This window comes from Gracilinanus agilis, chromosome 4, assembly GCF_016433145.1.
Source record: "Gracilinanus agilis isolate LMUSP501 chromosome 4, AgileGrace, whole genome shotgun sequence".
Lineage (NCBI taxonomy): Eukaryota > Metazoa > Chordata > Mammalia > Didelphimorphia > Didelphidae > Gracilinanus > Gracilinanus agilis.
Window position 1 is genome coordinate 289,619,783 of NC_058133.1, and position 14,793 is coordinate 289,634,575.

Here is a 14,793-nt window from a genome sequence, read left to right on the forward strand (position 1 = left end):
CTTCCTTCCTTCCTTCCTTCCTTCCTTCCTTCCTTCCTTCCTTCCTTCCTTCCTTCCTTCCTTCCTTTCTTCCTTCCTTCCTTCCTTTCTTTCTTTCTTTCTTTCTTTCTTCCTTCCTTCCTTCCTTCCTTCCTTCCTTCCTTCCTTCCTTCCTTCCTTCCTTCCTTCCTTCCTTTCTCTTTTTTAAAAACCCTTACCTTCCTCTTAGAATCAAGAGTGTGCACTGGTCCCAAGACTGAAGAGTGGTTAGGGCTAGGCAATGGGGGTTAAGTGACTTGCCCATTGATTTCTACAAAAGACTTTTAAGAGTTTGAACCAAACAGGTAAGAAAACTGTTATTCCAACCCTTTTCCTTCCCCCTCAAAAAAGGGAAGAACATTTCACTATAAAGGAGATTTTTTAAAAGTCCTCAGTGCAGCAAAAAAAGATTCTGGGTTGAAATATGGCCTTAGACACTTGCTAGTATGACCCTACCCAAATCACAGAGGATTATTTTTTAATGCTTTTCAATATTTCTAAAAAAGGGAGTCAGTTGGTTCATGAGCATATATTAAGTGTTTACTATGTACCAAGCACACAGAAAGCTTTGTCTGTTCATACATCTCTAAAATCTCTTATCTGTTCCCATGAACTTACAATCCTAGACCAATTAGAGAAAATAGCCTATATAGGGAAGTTAGGTATCTCAGTGGATGATGTACCAGGCTTGGAGTCAGAAGGACCTGGGTTCAAATTTGACCTCAAACACTTCCTAGCTGTGTGGCCCTAGGAAAGTCACTTCACCCCATTTGCCTAGCCTTTGCTTTTTTGTCTTAGAGTTGTTACTAAGACAGAAAGTAAGGGCTATTTTTTTAATTGACAGGGGTGGAGATCTGTATTACTCTGGTAGAAGTTGAAATACTACTAATAATTGATATTTATATAGCTTTTTGAAGCTTGATGGTGGTATAGTGGAAAGGCAGATCAAATCAAGCAGACCTGAGTTCCAGTACTTTTTCTGACTTTTACTGATTGTGTCACCATAGATAAGTCATTGGTTTTTTTTGTTTGTTTATTTATTTATTTATTTGCATTTTTAAACCCTTAACTTCTGTGTATTGGTTCCTAGGTGGAAGAGTGGTAAGGGTGGGCAATGGGGGTCAAGTGACTTGCCCAGGGTCACACAGCTAGGAAGTGACTGAGGCTGGATTTGAACCTAGGACCTCCCATCTCTAGGCCTGACTCTCAATCCACTGAGCTACCCAGCTGCCCCCTAAATCATTGTTTTAACCTCTTAGTGCCTATAGGCAAAATTTCTTAATACTAACCAGCAGGTCTGGTGTTAATCTGAGGATGGAATTTTCTTGTGGAGGAATTCCTTATGCCAATGAAATCATAGTAATAACTGTTGTTTCTACCAAAAAAGTGCAAGTTTGCTCAGCATTTTACACATATAATCCCATTTGAAGTTCCCAACATCCTGGTCAGGTAGGTTTCTATAGCTATTACCATCCCATTTTATAGCTGAAAAAACTGAGGCTTATTCTTAGTCACACAGTATCAAAGCCAAGATTAGAAACCAGGTCTTCCTAATTCCAATTTTAGCATTCTATGCACCAATTCAAGCCTTCTTTTATTCTGGATTAGTGGCCCAAGAGAATAAAATCCTGCAAAGTCCCACATTTCTATCTAATTCCTTCAAAATGAATCTGCAGGGATATGAAGGGGAGAAAAACTAGATCTGGTAAAGTTTATATGAAAATATGTAATCTTTTATTTCTCATTTTTTGTTGTTCAATAGCTTATCTATATTTCCAAGGTTTATGTATTCAAAGTCCCAAAATCTCTTTGTTCATGGGGCAACTGTTCATCTCAGTAATATCCTATATATATTTCTGGGATTCTACTTAGTATTAATACCAGTTGTCTTCTAGCACCAATGACAGCAATAGCCATTTGCCAGGTGAGAGAGATGCCAATTTGAGAAGGAAGAGAGAGAGAGAATTGTGGGCCACATAATAAGTCAATGTGGAGTTCATTTGGATTCGTGCAACATGCAAGCTGTCTTGAAGTGGGAGACCATTTGTCTCCACAAACGAATCCCATAGAGATTTTTTTGAGATGTTACTATCACTTTATCCTCTAGGTTAGTGATTCCCAAAGTGGGCACCACCGCCCCCTGGTGGGTGCTGCAGCGATCCAGGGGAGTGATGGCCACACTTTTTTTTGTATTACATTTTATTCTGAATTCAATAAATAGTTTCATAATTTCCAGGGGGCGCTAAGTAATATTTTTTCTGGAAAGGGGGCGGTAGGCCAAAAAAGTTTGGGAACCACTGCTCTAGGTTCTCTAACTTACCTCTCATGATTGACCGAAGTTCCATTGGATACTAGAGGGGGAACAGGCATTTGACAACTTCAAGACTTGATTCTCCTGAACTCTTCTCTTAAAGTACTGAAATTTGCATGGGATTTGAGGTCTATTGTTATCAAACATCACCTCTGGCCATCATTAACATTTTTGAAATAATAACAATAGGTAAAATTTATATAACACAGTGCTAAGGGCTTCACTAATATCTCATTTGATCCTCACAACAACTCTGGAAGGTGGATGAGATTATTATCTCTATTTTGCAGATAAAGAAACTGAGTTAGACAGATGTTAAATGTCTTGCCCAGGATCACATAGCCAGAAAGTGCCTGAAGTCAGGTTTGAACTCAAGACTTCCTAATTTAGGCTTTGTACTCTATCCATTATAACACAATTCATCATATGTTCTTAGATGATAAAGACTAAGGCTGCTGAGGAGAGAGTAAGTGCCGCCTTCCACTGCCTAATCTAGGAGTTCGGTATTGCCTAGGAACTCTTCTGATCTATTGTCATTATTGTTGCCTTCTGCCTCTAAAGTTTCCATGCCAGTTCTCTGCTGAGCTGATGCTGCCATCTGCTCTAACAGGAGAAGTAGAGGGAGAATGGCAGAAAGAGGAATATTATTGCTCTTTTGTGAGACTGACCTAGGTCAACTTATCTGGGAGCAATTGATACATGCTTAACTATTAATATAATACCAAATATTATACTCAACTGACAACCTACTCTCTTATCAAAAGATCTGCCACTCGGTTAAAGCAAGGTCTCTAGCTGAGTTAGAGCAAGTAAATTCCTTTCATCTTTTCCACATTCTGTAGTACAGTCTGTGTACTCCTAGCACAATCTATAACTTCTGGTAATTCTGTGGCTGGGGATAAACACCTGTACTGCATTAAAAACAAAACAAAACCCTTAGCTTTCATCTTAGAATCAATACTAAGTATTGGTTCCAAAGCAAAAGAGTGATAAGGGCTAGGCAATGGGAGTTAAGTGATTTGCCCAAGGTCACACAGCTGGGAAGTATCTGAGGTTAGATTTAAGCCCAGTATCTCCTGTCTCTGGGACTGGCTTTCTATCCACTCAGCCACCTAACTGCCCCTATACCATGTTTTATTTACCCTTTCAAATACTACCTTGTACCTCTCTCAAATTCGTCTGTAGCTTAGTTAAATCTGAGTGACACTTAATCCTGGATTCCTTACTTTTCCACACCCCACATTTATTCAGTTGCCAATGTCTTGACAATTTCTTTATCCACAATATCCTTAGCTTCTGTCCCCTTATCTTACTTTATGTAGCCACTACTCAATCCAGGCCCTCATCACTTCTCATCTAGATTATTGTAACAGGCCCCCTAATTGGTCTCTTCTCCAGTTTCCCTACTTTCCAGCCTATTCTTCATAAAGTTGCCAAAGTGATTTTTCCTTAAGCTTAGATTTGACCTTCTAATAGCCTCATTCCCACATCTCCAACAGCTTTCTTTCCTGGATAAAATATAAACTACACTGTTAAATTTTTTAAACTCTTCATTTCCTGGCCCCTACCTATCTTCCTCAGTATATATCACTTTCCCTTCCAGTTTGTCATCTGGTCAAACTAGCCTTTTCTATTCTCGCACATGTGTTTCCATCATCTCATACCTCTACACAGGCTATTTCTCCGGTCTGGAATGTCTACCCACACTCATCCTCCTCTCTGTCCCACAGAATCCTTCTCTTCCTTCAAGATTAAGTTCAAATATCACCTTATATACATAAAACTTTTTCTGATTTTCCCATCCCCAAACAGCTAATGCCCTCTCTTCCTAACTTTCTATTATTGTTCAGGCCTTCAGTCATGTCTGACTCTTTGTGACTCCATGGACCGTAGCTATCCTTGGGATTTTCTTGGTGAGGATATTGGAATGGTTTACCATGTCCTTCTCTAATGGATCCAGTGGATCCTTGTGCCAGACAAAGGTTAAGTGACTTGCTCAGGGTCACATAGCTAGGAAGTATCTGAGGTTGGGTTTGAACTTGAGTCTTCTGGATGCCAGGCCTAGTGTTCCAACCAATCAGACACAGCTGCCCATCTCTCCCTATTGACCTTGAGTTTAATAGCTTTGCATTTATTCTGCATCTACTTATGCATATACTTGTTTCCCCATTAGGATGTAAGCTCCTAGAGAATATGGATTATTTCATTCTTTGTATCTCTTGTGCTTAGCACAGTGCCTGGCACATAATAGGCATTTAATAAATCTTGTTGATTGATTACTATCATTTAATGGGAAGAGACAGAATTTTGTACACCTCTGTCTCATTGGTGTGTATAAAGAAAACCTCCAAGTGGTCACTTTATTTCAATTCACGCTGTATATTTTCATTGGGGAGAAACCAATGACCATATTTTCATAATTCAAAAACACATGAGTACTTCAAGGGAATTCCTTATTCACACTCATCAGGATCTAGCTGTATTTATTCCTGCCACCATTTTGTTCCACACCTTTACTGCTCTCATTTGCTAGCATCTAGGTCACTTTTCCCATTAGAATTTGAGTCACATTCCTCTCCATTGCAAATCCTCTCCTCCCTAAATAATCTAGCTTTCCAGATCAGTCTCCTTAACTCTCATAGCTTCCAGCTCTACTCTACCTCCATAGACAAATGGTCCCTTAGACCTCACTAACACCTCAAAGTTCCAGTCTCATGATTTTAGAGGGCAATACTATTCTCTTAATCTCTTAGACTCGTAATCTAGGAGTCATTCTGGATTCTTCACTATCTCGTAGCCTCTGTATATAATCTGTTGCCAAGACCTATCAATTTTACCACTGAAATATCTCTTAAATATGCCCCCTTCTCTTCTCATCATCTCATATCTCAATTTTTACAATAGTTTGCTGGTAGATCTACCTGTCTCAAGACTCTCCCCAAGCGAATCCATCCTTTCTTCAGCTACTAAAGTGTTTTTTTCCTAAAACACAAGTCACTCAATAAATCCCAGTGGCTCCCTATTGCCTCTAGCATTGAATACAAAATTCTCTGTCTGACATTCAAAATCCTTCATTACCTACTCCCCTCCCTTTCCAGTCTTCTTACACCTTATTCAGTAGGAGAGTCTCTTCCTTTCTAATTCACTCAAGGCACCTATTGGAATCTCATAGAGAGATGATACTTTTTTACAGTGTCTAATACTTTTTAATTGGCCCCTTCTCTGTGTTAGGTTCTGAGCTTTCAGTGACCAATGTTCTTTGGACTGCTAAATGAAAATCAATTACACTGTCCTCCTAGCCCATCTCCTTGCTTCCAGGTAGACCTAAATTTAGACCAGGTGCAGAAAGAAAGTTCTCTTTCCTTCTCTTTGAAGTTTCTAAGAAATGAAGATCCAGAATCACATCCTAGGCTAAAGTATATCACATGATTAGAAAGAAATTCTTCCTAAAAACCTATTTCTCTTCAGAAGCCACATAACCTCTCAATGAAGAAAGATCTGTTCATCATCATTGCTGGAAGTCCTTGCCATTCATCATAAAGTATTCTCTAAGCCTCCCTTTTTTCTGTATCACATGGACCCAGTGCTTTGGGTTTTTTCCCTTCATTTCATTGATGTATAACCTTCTTGTTAATTAGGTACATAGGTTTAGATATGTAAGGAACCTTTGAGGTCACTGAGGCCAGCCTTCTCATTTTATATATACAGAACTGAGGCCAAGAGTGGGGTGCAGGGATAAACCCCTGGGATTCGGGAAGGGTACCTTTTACAAGAATGCAAGACCCCAAAACTTAACTTAAAAATAAAAAGAGAAATTTATTAATTTGGAAAGTAATATTGAGAATGGCCAGGAGGGCAGCATAGGTGGAAGCCTGCTTCCTAGATGGAACAGCATGGGTGGAAAGCTGCTCCTTGGGGTAGAACAGCATGGATGGAAAAGCTGTCCCCTAGACGACATCAATTCTGGGATTTTTATACTCTTTATAACACTGAAGATGTGACTTTAGAGTGGTAAGCACTGAAGCAAGGAGTGGGGGAGGTTTGCCTGGAGGCATAGGGGGTGGTTCTCTTGATTTGGAGGACCCATGGATGAGGTGTGTCTCTTTGTCCATCTCAAATCAATGGGACAATCAAAGGAGGGTAATCCTCAAGGTCAGATGTTTTGGGTTGGGAGTCACAAGGGTGTAAGAGAGCGAAGGAGTTTCCCTGCTTAGTTTTGCCTGAGTTTTGGGGGTACAATGCCCATGCCAAAATGATCTTCATAAGACTGCATCCCATAGATTTTGGTAAGAAGTCTCATCATTGTCATTGTCTTCAATGAAATTATCAATTGTTCCTATGATTTGTTCTTTCACTAACTTATTTTGGAGAATCATAGTATTTAATTCCAATTAGTTTTTGGTTTGCCTCTCCATGTATTCTTACTAATAACTATTTTTATTGCATTATGATCTGATAAGGTTGCATTTATTATTTCTGCTTTTTTGCATTTGTTTGCCATGTTTCTATGCCCTAGTATACGGTCTATCTTTGTGAATGTTCCATGTGCTGCTGAAAAGAAGGTGGATTCCTTTTTGTCCCTATTTATTTTTCTCCATATATGTATTAACTCTAATTTTTCTAGGATTTCATTCACTTCTCATCTCTTTCTTATTTATTTTTTGGTTTGATTTATCTAGATCTGATAGGGGAAGGCTGAGGTCATAAAACAATAAATAGTAAGGTCAAGATTTAAATACAGGTTCCCAGACTGCAAATCCAGCACTCTTTGTACGGTACCATGTTGCCTTGATGAGGGAAAAAGGTTGTTCTCATTTTAAATGTCAAGAATCTGTGTTATGAAAGTATTTAGGTGGCAGTTTTTCAAGTTCCCACAAAAATCACCAATGAATCACAACAAAACCTGCAGGGGAGAACACGTTTGAAAATGTCTAAAAAGTCAAAAAGTCAAACTGGAGAGGAAAATGCTGAGTCTACAGTCCAAGAGCAATGAGGCCTTGACCTTATTGTTAGAGGGTTATTCTGCCTACTAACCACATATTACCTCCATTGGATTGTTGATGTCTCTGAAAAGAATTCCAAACTGGGTTACTCTATTGACCTGTAAATTGGCTACCTTTGTCCTGGAGAGTTCCAGAATTGAAGCAACTCATGTGTGTGTGTGTGTGTGTGTGTGTGTGTGTGTGTGTGTGTGTGTGTGTATAAATATCTTGGAATTCACAGAAAGTATTGTTTTCGCCTGGGACCCCTCCAATTTCTCATTCAAACTTAAAGAAACAGAGACAAGTTTCTTCAATCCTCAGACAACACAAGTGAATTTCTGAACCTTGTGTACAGCTGCCATGGGGCATAGAGCTATTAAGTTATCACAGCAGGGTTCAAACCCACATCTTTCTGTCCAACACTTAGCAGTTTATTCCTTACCCTGGGTCGTCTTTTTCTTGCATAGTCTTTGGGGGGGCGGGGATTTAAAGTCAATCTTCAGCTCATAATAACAGATATTCTTTGGTCCTTTGCTTAGAGCACCCTGCCCTCCATCCCCCCCACAACCCTACAAACTGTAAAAAGCAAATCTTTTTTGTGCACAAGCTGAATACAGCTAAAGGCATTTATAAATAGTACTGATAGCAGTAAATATTTTTAATTATATCATTTTGAAATCATTTGCCAATGATTCAAGTTCCTAATACCTCTAAGGACCCTGAAGCTAACAAAGGAGAAGACCTAACAGCTGTTAGAAGGATCTATCATAATTATCTGACCATCAATTCATACATTTTGTGTGTTCCTTTACTTTTTTTTTTTTTTTAAACCCTTACCTTCCATCTTGGAGTCAATACTATGTATTGGCTCCAAGGCAGAAGAGTGGTAAGGGTGGGCAATGGGGGTCAAGTGACTTGCCCAGGGTCACACAGCTGGGAAGTGTCTGAGGTTAGATTTGAACCTAGGACCTCCTGTCTCTAGGTCTGGCTCTCAATCCACTGAGCTACCCAGCTGCCCCCTGTTCCTTTACTTTTTGATTCTCTTTGTGCCCAATTCCTTTTGAATTGGTTGTATAATAGAATAATCTATGATGCGACATGATATGTGACATGATATGGAGAAACTGAAGCACACAGCATGGTTTTAGTAAGAGGTAAGATGATGTTATGTTCTGCTTTAGGAGATCAGAGTCCTCACCTGGGTTCTAATTACCCTCCAAGCTATCTGCATGGTTTTCTTTTGCATCTTCACTTCTCCACATTATAATAATACTTAATCTTTAAGTGCATTGATATGCATCAGATATACTCCTGAGGTTCCTCCCAGCTCTGAGGCAAATGATTCCATGCCTTGCCAGAGATCCTACATTGTCAATGGAAGAGCTAAGAATGGAATTCAAGAGCAGATAACTGTTTTGAGGGCCACATTCATTATGGAATTTCTTTTTCTTTTAACTTGCTACTTTAAACCTATCATCAAAGGCTCCTTCCACTCAACCCCCAACCCCAATCAGCTGACCTTTTCTAGAAAGACCTTAACATTTTCTGCAGATATCTCAGCCTAGGGGACTGAAAAATTAATATATGGAAATTTAATTTGATTCTATTAAACAAATGCCACAAGTATTTACTGGACTCTTACATGGAACTCAACAGATGTTTAAGAAGTCTGGCAGTGGTTGCAGACCATGACTTGTCTGGGTTTGAATTTTTACAATGTGCTGTGAGGCTTTGAAAGTTCATTTTTGTGAAGGGCAGTATGTTCTTCTCCAAGAGATTTTTAAAACCTGGATTAGTGTAACTAAAAAGAGTGCAGGGGAACAGTTAGGTGGCTCAGTGGATAGAAAGTCAGGCCTGGACATAGGAGGTCCTGTTTTCAAATCTGTCCTCAGACTATGTGACCCTGGGCAAATCACTAAACTCTATTTGCCTCAGTTTCCTTATCTGTAAAATGAGCTGAAAAAGGAAATGGCAAAGGGTCAAGAAGGATCTGACACAACTGAAATGAGTGAACAATAATATAAATCACAACCCCTTGCATTTGTATAATGCTATCAAGTTTCTAAAATATTTATGTATCATCTCACGTGTTACTTAAAAGAGACCTATGAAGAAAGTAGTGAAAGAATTATTGTTCTCATTTTACAGATAAGCAAACAGATGTTCAGGGAAGAGAAGAGTTTTGCCCAAGGTCCAGCGGTTCAGAAATAGCTGAGGCCTTCTCTCTCTAAAGCCAATAAAAATCATAGAGGCAACTGAGATTTAATGGCAAATAAATTCAGAATTCAGTAGTCATAAATTCAGCCTTTTCAGTAGGCAGAAGAAGATCGAAGAGCACCCTGGAAAGCCTTTTGTCACCCAAATCCAATCCAATTCAACAAGCAGGGAAAAAACACAAGGACAAACAAAAATCCTCCAGGAATATTGGAGGGAGAGGCCCCTTCGGCCTGTATCTGAGAATCAGGTTCAGTTCAAGGACACTGACATGCTGAGGGCATTCAGAGGCCGGCAGGGGCCTCCCTCCCGGACCACTTCTACGCAGCATCAATGGTTCTCTTCTTTCCGGTCTCAAAGGCTTTTTTCTTTTTTTGTCTCCAAAAGTTTAACGGCGGCAGAGAACAAAACCCTTCAAGGCCGAGGCTACGAGATTCATCTCTGACGATAAAGGAAGATCACGACGAGATCCAGAAGACGGGGCAGGAGAACGCCCAGAACAGATTGTACCCACCACACCCTCTTGCCCGGCTTCCTTCGGCTCCCGGGAAGAAGCTGGAGCCCTGGAATCGGTTGTGCCTTGATGCGGGGTCGGCTATGGTAGCATCACGCCGGTAGGTGGCAGCAAAGAGCCGCCCTCCGGTCACTACTCCCCGGCCTGGACTCCGGCCGAAGGCGGCACTCCTGGAGCGGGTCAGCAAGGGCAGCTGCCTCAGAGGAGCCCAGCGGGAGAGTCATCCATCATTGGGCGGGGAGGGGGCAGGCTATGTCAGCAATTGAACGATACTCTCCGATGAGCCCGTCCGTAGAGCTCCTTTTTTGTGACCCGCCGGCACGATACCCCGGGCGGGCCGCTGAGCCAGCGGCTAAAGTGATAAAACGGCAGCTTGCTGAGGAGGTGAGAGGTGCCCACAGGCAGGCCCACCTACAGCCTGTATTCCAAGGGGGAGGGAATCCCACTCATCCTGCCCCGCCCCGCCCCGCCCCTCCTCTCCTCTCCCCTCCCCTCCTCGAGAGCTTTCTCTGTTGATGAAAAACAGTCCAGTCCAAAATGTGTGTATGCATGTGCATAACAGGGCATGCATGTACATGCACAAACATATGACACGCACTTGTGCACAGAGTGCCAGAAATAATTCCATACGGATTCCACAGAGATAGTGCTATGTGTCATGAATGGGCAATACAAGCCAAAGTCAGGGAGAGGGGAATCCAGGGACTCCACACATACAGGGCATGCAACATGCATGTGTATGTATGTAGTCAACACAAACATGCTTATATACGTCTGCACACATATACGTACACATGTACACATAGACGTGCAATATAGTCATAGATACAGACATAATTGCATCTATACATGATTATATATAGATTTACATGCATATACATAGACAAAGTTGCTTCTATACACAGAGAGAGATGCATGAATATACACAGACACAGTTGTAGCAATACATGGTTTTTTAATATAGATACATGTATAGACATAGACATAGTTATATCTATACACAGTAAGATAGACAGAGACAGACATAGATAGACAGATAGATAGACAGACGGATGGAGAGATAGAGACAGACAGATGGATGGATGGAGAGAGAGAGATATAGACAGATAGAGAGATAGATAGAGAGACAGACAGACAGATGGATGGAGAGAGACAGACAAATGGATGGAGAGATAGAGAGAAAGACAGACAGACAGATAGATATATAGACATAGAGAGTTATATTGATACATGGTTATATATAGATACATGAATATACATAGATGTAGTTATATCTATACATGGTTAGATACATGTATAGACATCGTTGTATCAATACATTGTTTTATATATAGATACATGTGTATACATAGACATATACAAAGTTGCATTTATATACATATAGGGATAAGCGCACACAAAACACATGTACATATACACCTGCACAAACACACATGTGGGCAAGCATTTGTGTATGGAGTCAGCAGGTGTTTGCTTATATCCATGATTTCAACCATCTATGATAGATCTTGGAAAGTATCCCCCATGGTTTTGGGGCCATATAAAATATTTCTGTTTTTCTGCATTTGTTAGGGAGGTTTTCAGGTCCTAAGAAATTATCATTCTTTGTAAAAGTGCTATACACAGCTGAGAAACATATAAACTCCTCATCTGTAAAATGGGGCCACACCGGAGATGGAAATGGCAGACCACTCTAGTATCTTTGCCATGAAAACCCCATGGACCTTCACAACTGAACCATTGAAGGACAACCACACAGTCTTTTTTAAAATGGGAATATTCCATGATTTTCTGCTTGAACAAGACAGGGTGTGTAGTGAGCCAGAGTTAGAATAAAGGAGAGGACAAAGAGGTTTAGAATAAAGATACTTGCTAAGGGCATGCTAAGAACAAGACTTCTTAGGCCAGCCATACCTCTCAGGATTGCAGAAGAGAGAAATCAGAAAGAGGCAATGCCTTCAGGTGACAATTATATAGCCTCAGGGACCTCATTAATCCTTTTAGAGGCTGCTTGCTAGGCTAATACCACAACCTGTCTCCAGGATCTAGAAAGGATCATGGCCAAAATCTGTCCCCAGGGATCATCCTCAGACATGGCTAAGTAGGTTATTTCCTTAAGGAGCTAAAAGCTGCTATTGGAGAAAGAATTCAAAAGATTGTGTCCTAGGGCTAATGGTGGACATTGATGGGCTGGGTCAGCATATACTTGAATTGTATAGCAGAATGAGGTAGTCACCTGGCAGTTCTAAATCAGTTACAATATGAGTTTCATGGCATTTGTCCCACTATAGGCAATCTTCAGCAAAAGTTAGTGGTTTTCTTCCAGCGACATTCTATATATATACCTACTATGTGTCTGGAGAAAGACAGTATAATGGATAAAAAAAAAATCAGCCTTTAAGTCAGACTTGGGTTCAAGTCTTGCCTCATATCTACTAGTTGTGTGAGCAAGGGTAAGTCATTCAAACTATCCTGGTTTCCAGATAACTCTTTAGATTATATAAATTCCAGTTGTGTTGAACAATGAAGGGACTTTCCTCACTGGGAGTCCTCTGCATGAATGAAATAACAGATCAGGATGGGGGATAAAAACATGTTTCTAGCAGCTAACACTGGTATGCATCAGCAAATACACAAAGGAACTTCTGTTTACCCTTCTGAGCCCCCAAACTAATTATCAGTTTTAAATAATAATAAACCTTATACCTTCCTGGGGAGATATTAGAACAGGAATGTGTTACTGAGCTATGACTCCCTAGCGTGAAATATAAGACTTGTATAATTCAGATATGCTTGGGAAATCCAAATGACTTCCTTTCTTAATAGCCACCAATGGTCTCTAATCAGGGGCAGAACTTATTTGACAAGCTAGGAGCTAGCTTTGGGAGTTAGAATTGTATTATGAATTTGCTAACTAGTCTGTCCAAGGATCCCAGGATAATAATCCTAGATAAAATGAGCAGGCTAATATTGCACAACCTTGATATTTGATATACAAAGGGAATCAGGGGGCTCGAAAGGAATGTAGCCAGTGTGGAAATATGAGAGGAAGAAGCAGCCAACTCTGGAAGGACACTGACTGGTAATGGGAAGGAAATCCTATTCTTCTCTAATGAACTGTTTCTGGATGTTATTACTTCAGGGCTCACAGAGGTTGCTAGAGGTCAATTACTTCTTTATTTGTCTATTTATTTAACTTGATTGATAAAACCATGTTTGTTACTTAAAATCCACAGGACTTTAGTCCTCAGTGAAGGAATAATCAAAATCAGAGTAAATGTTTTCACTTTGATTTTTAGCCAAATAAACTGAAACTACAGGAAATCCCAGGTCATCAAAGGCAGGTTTCTGAGAGGTTATTTATTCATCCCCATCTCCTTGTAGAGATGAGAAAACTGAGGCCCTGGGAAGGGCAGGGATTTGTCCAAAGTCAAACTGTGAGCAAGTTGTTGGAGGAACTGGGACAAGAGAACAGTTCTATTGTCTCCTGAGAAACACTGATGTGGTGAACAAGAAAATCTACTTTTGAGCCAGAAGATCTAGGTTCTAATACTAGCTACACTACATACAAACTGGCTGATTGTGGCCAAATCACTTAATCTTTCTGGAGCTCAGTTTCCTCATCTGTAAAATGGGGATAATAGTACTATAATAAAACTTGTAGTACTTTCTTCACAAGATAACTAATTTGAAACAAGTATTTTTAAAATTTACAATGCTATAAATGTTACTATTTTCCAGGGTGCTCCAGAAGGCTTAGGACATTTTAAACTTTAGTAACTTTAAACTTACAGATTTTAACTTGTGTCTCACCATGGATATTAACAAGATTTTCTTTATTCTCAGAGGTGGAAGGATTTAAAAAAAAAAACACAATATTTTGGAAGACTGTGAGAAAATGGCAGAATAAGGCAGAAGATTACTCCGTTCTAAATTCCCCCACAAATAGTTAAAACTAACACCTGTAAGTGAACTTTACATACCTCCTGGCAGGTACCTGAGTCAACAAACAACAAGCCCTGGGGGCAGCTATGTAGGTGACAGCCTCAGCTTCAGGAGTTTTCATCCATAGATTGTGAGGGGGCCTAGCACTAATCGACAGAAGATTGCATGGCCCTTCACTGGCTCTGGATATGGGACCCAGGCTCACTAACCAGACACAGTCTATGGCTATGATTGTGGAGAAAGAGAAAGCGGAGGAGGGAGTATACACTGTGAATGCTGGTGCAGAAGAGTGAGTCCCTATTTCCTATGATCTGTCCTAGGAGAGTGTAATCCCTGGTTTCAGTTCCAGGGCAGAGGGGCAAGCTGAAGCTTGCAGTCACCACTGAAGAGAAGGACTCAGGGAGAAGGAACATTTGTAGTGGCGGATTTTTTGGGACTCTGGTCAAGAGTCAGGGGTAGAGAGGATTGCCTCAGGGAACACTTCACCAAGGTGTGAACTGGAGGAGCAATGATCATACCTAGACTTTGATCATAGAATATTGGAACAGCCAAAAAGTCAAGGACCCTCAAATAGAGCTCAGAAAATAAAGCATGAAAAATCTAAAGCCTGAGACATTATCTCCTCCACCATAGGACTAGATCCTGACTCTAACATAAAGTTACCAGTCAAGAATAGGCCACTTAAAAAAAAAAGAGGGGGGAGGGCATAAGCAAAAGAGAAAGAACCTGACCATAGATAGCTACTGAGGTGATAGATATCGTAAACCACTCCAGTATCCTTGCTGAGAAAACTCCAAATGGTATCATGA

The 14,793-nt window shown here is 40.4% G+C and overlaps 1 protein-coding gene across 1 annotated transcript in view; it reads right to left on the bottom strand.

Annotated features, from left to right (window-relative positions):
• The window catches only part of GCM1 (glial cells missing transcription factor 1), a 64,361-nt gene extending 50,256 nt beyond the window's left edge, over window positions 1-14,105 (bottom strand). Inside the window, exons 1-3 of the mRNA XM_044675347.1 lie at window positions 14,023-14,105; window positions 10,313-10,415; window positions 10,053-10,232 (exon numbers count right to left, since the gene is read on the bottom strand). Of these exons, the coding sequence (XP_044531282.1) occupies window positions 10,053-10,232; window positions 10,313-10,415; window positions 14,023-14,105 (366 nt within the window). The remainder of the gene's footprint in view (window positions 1-10,052; window positions 10,233-10,312; window positions 10,416-14,022) is intronic.
• Window positions 14,106-14,793: the final 688 nt, after the last annotated feature.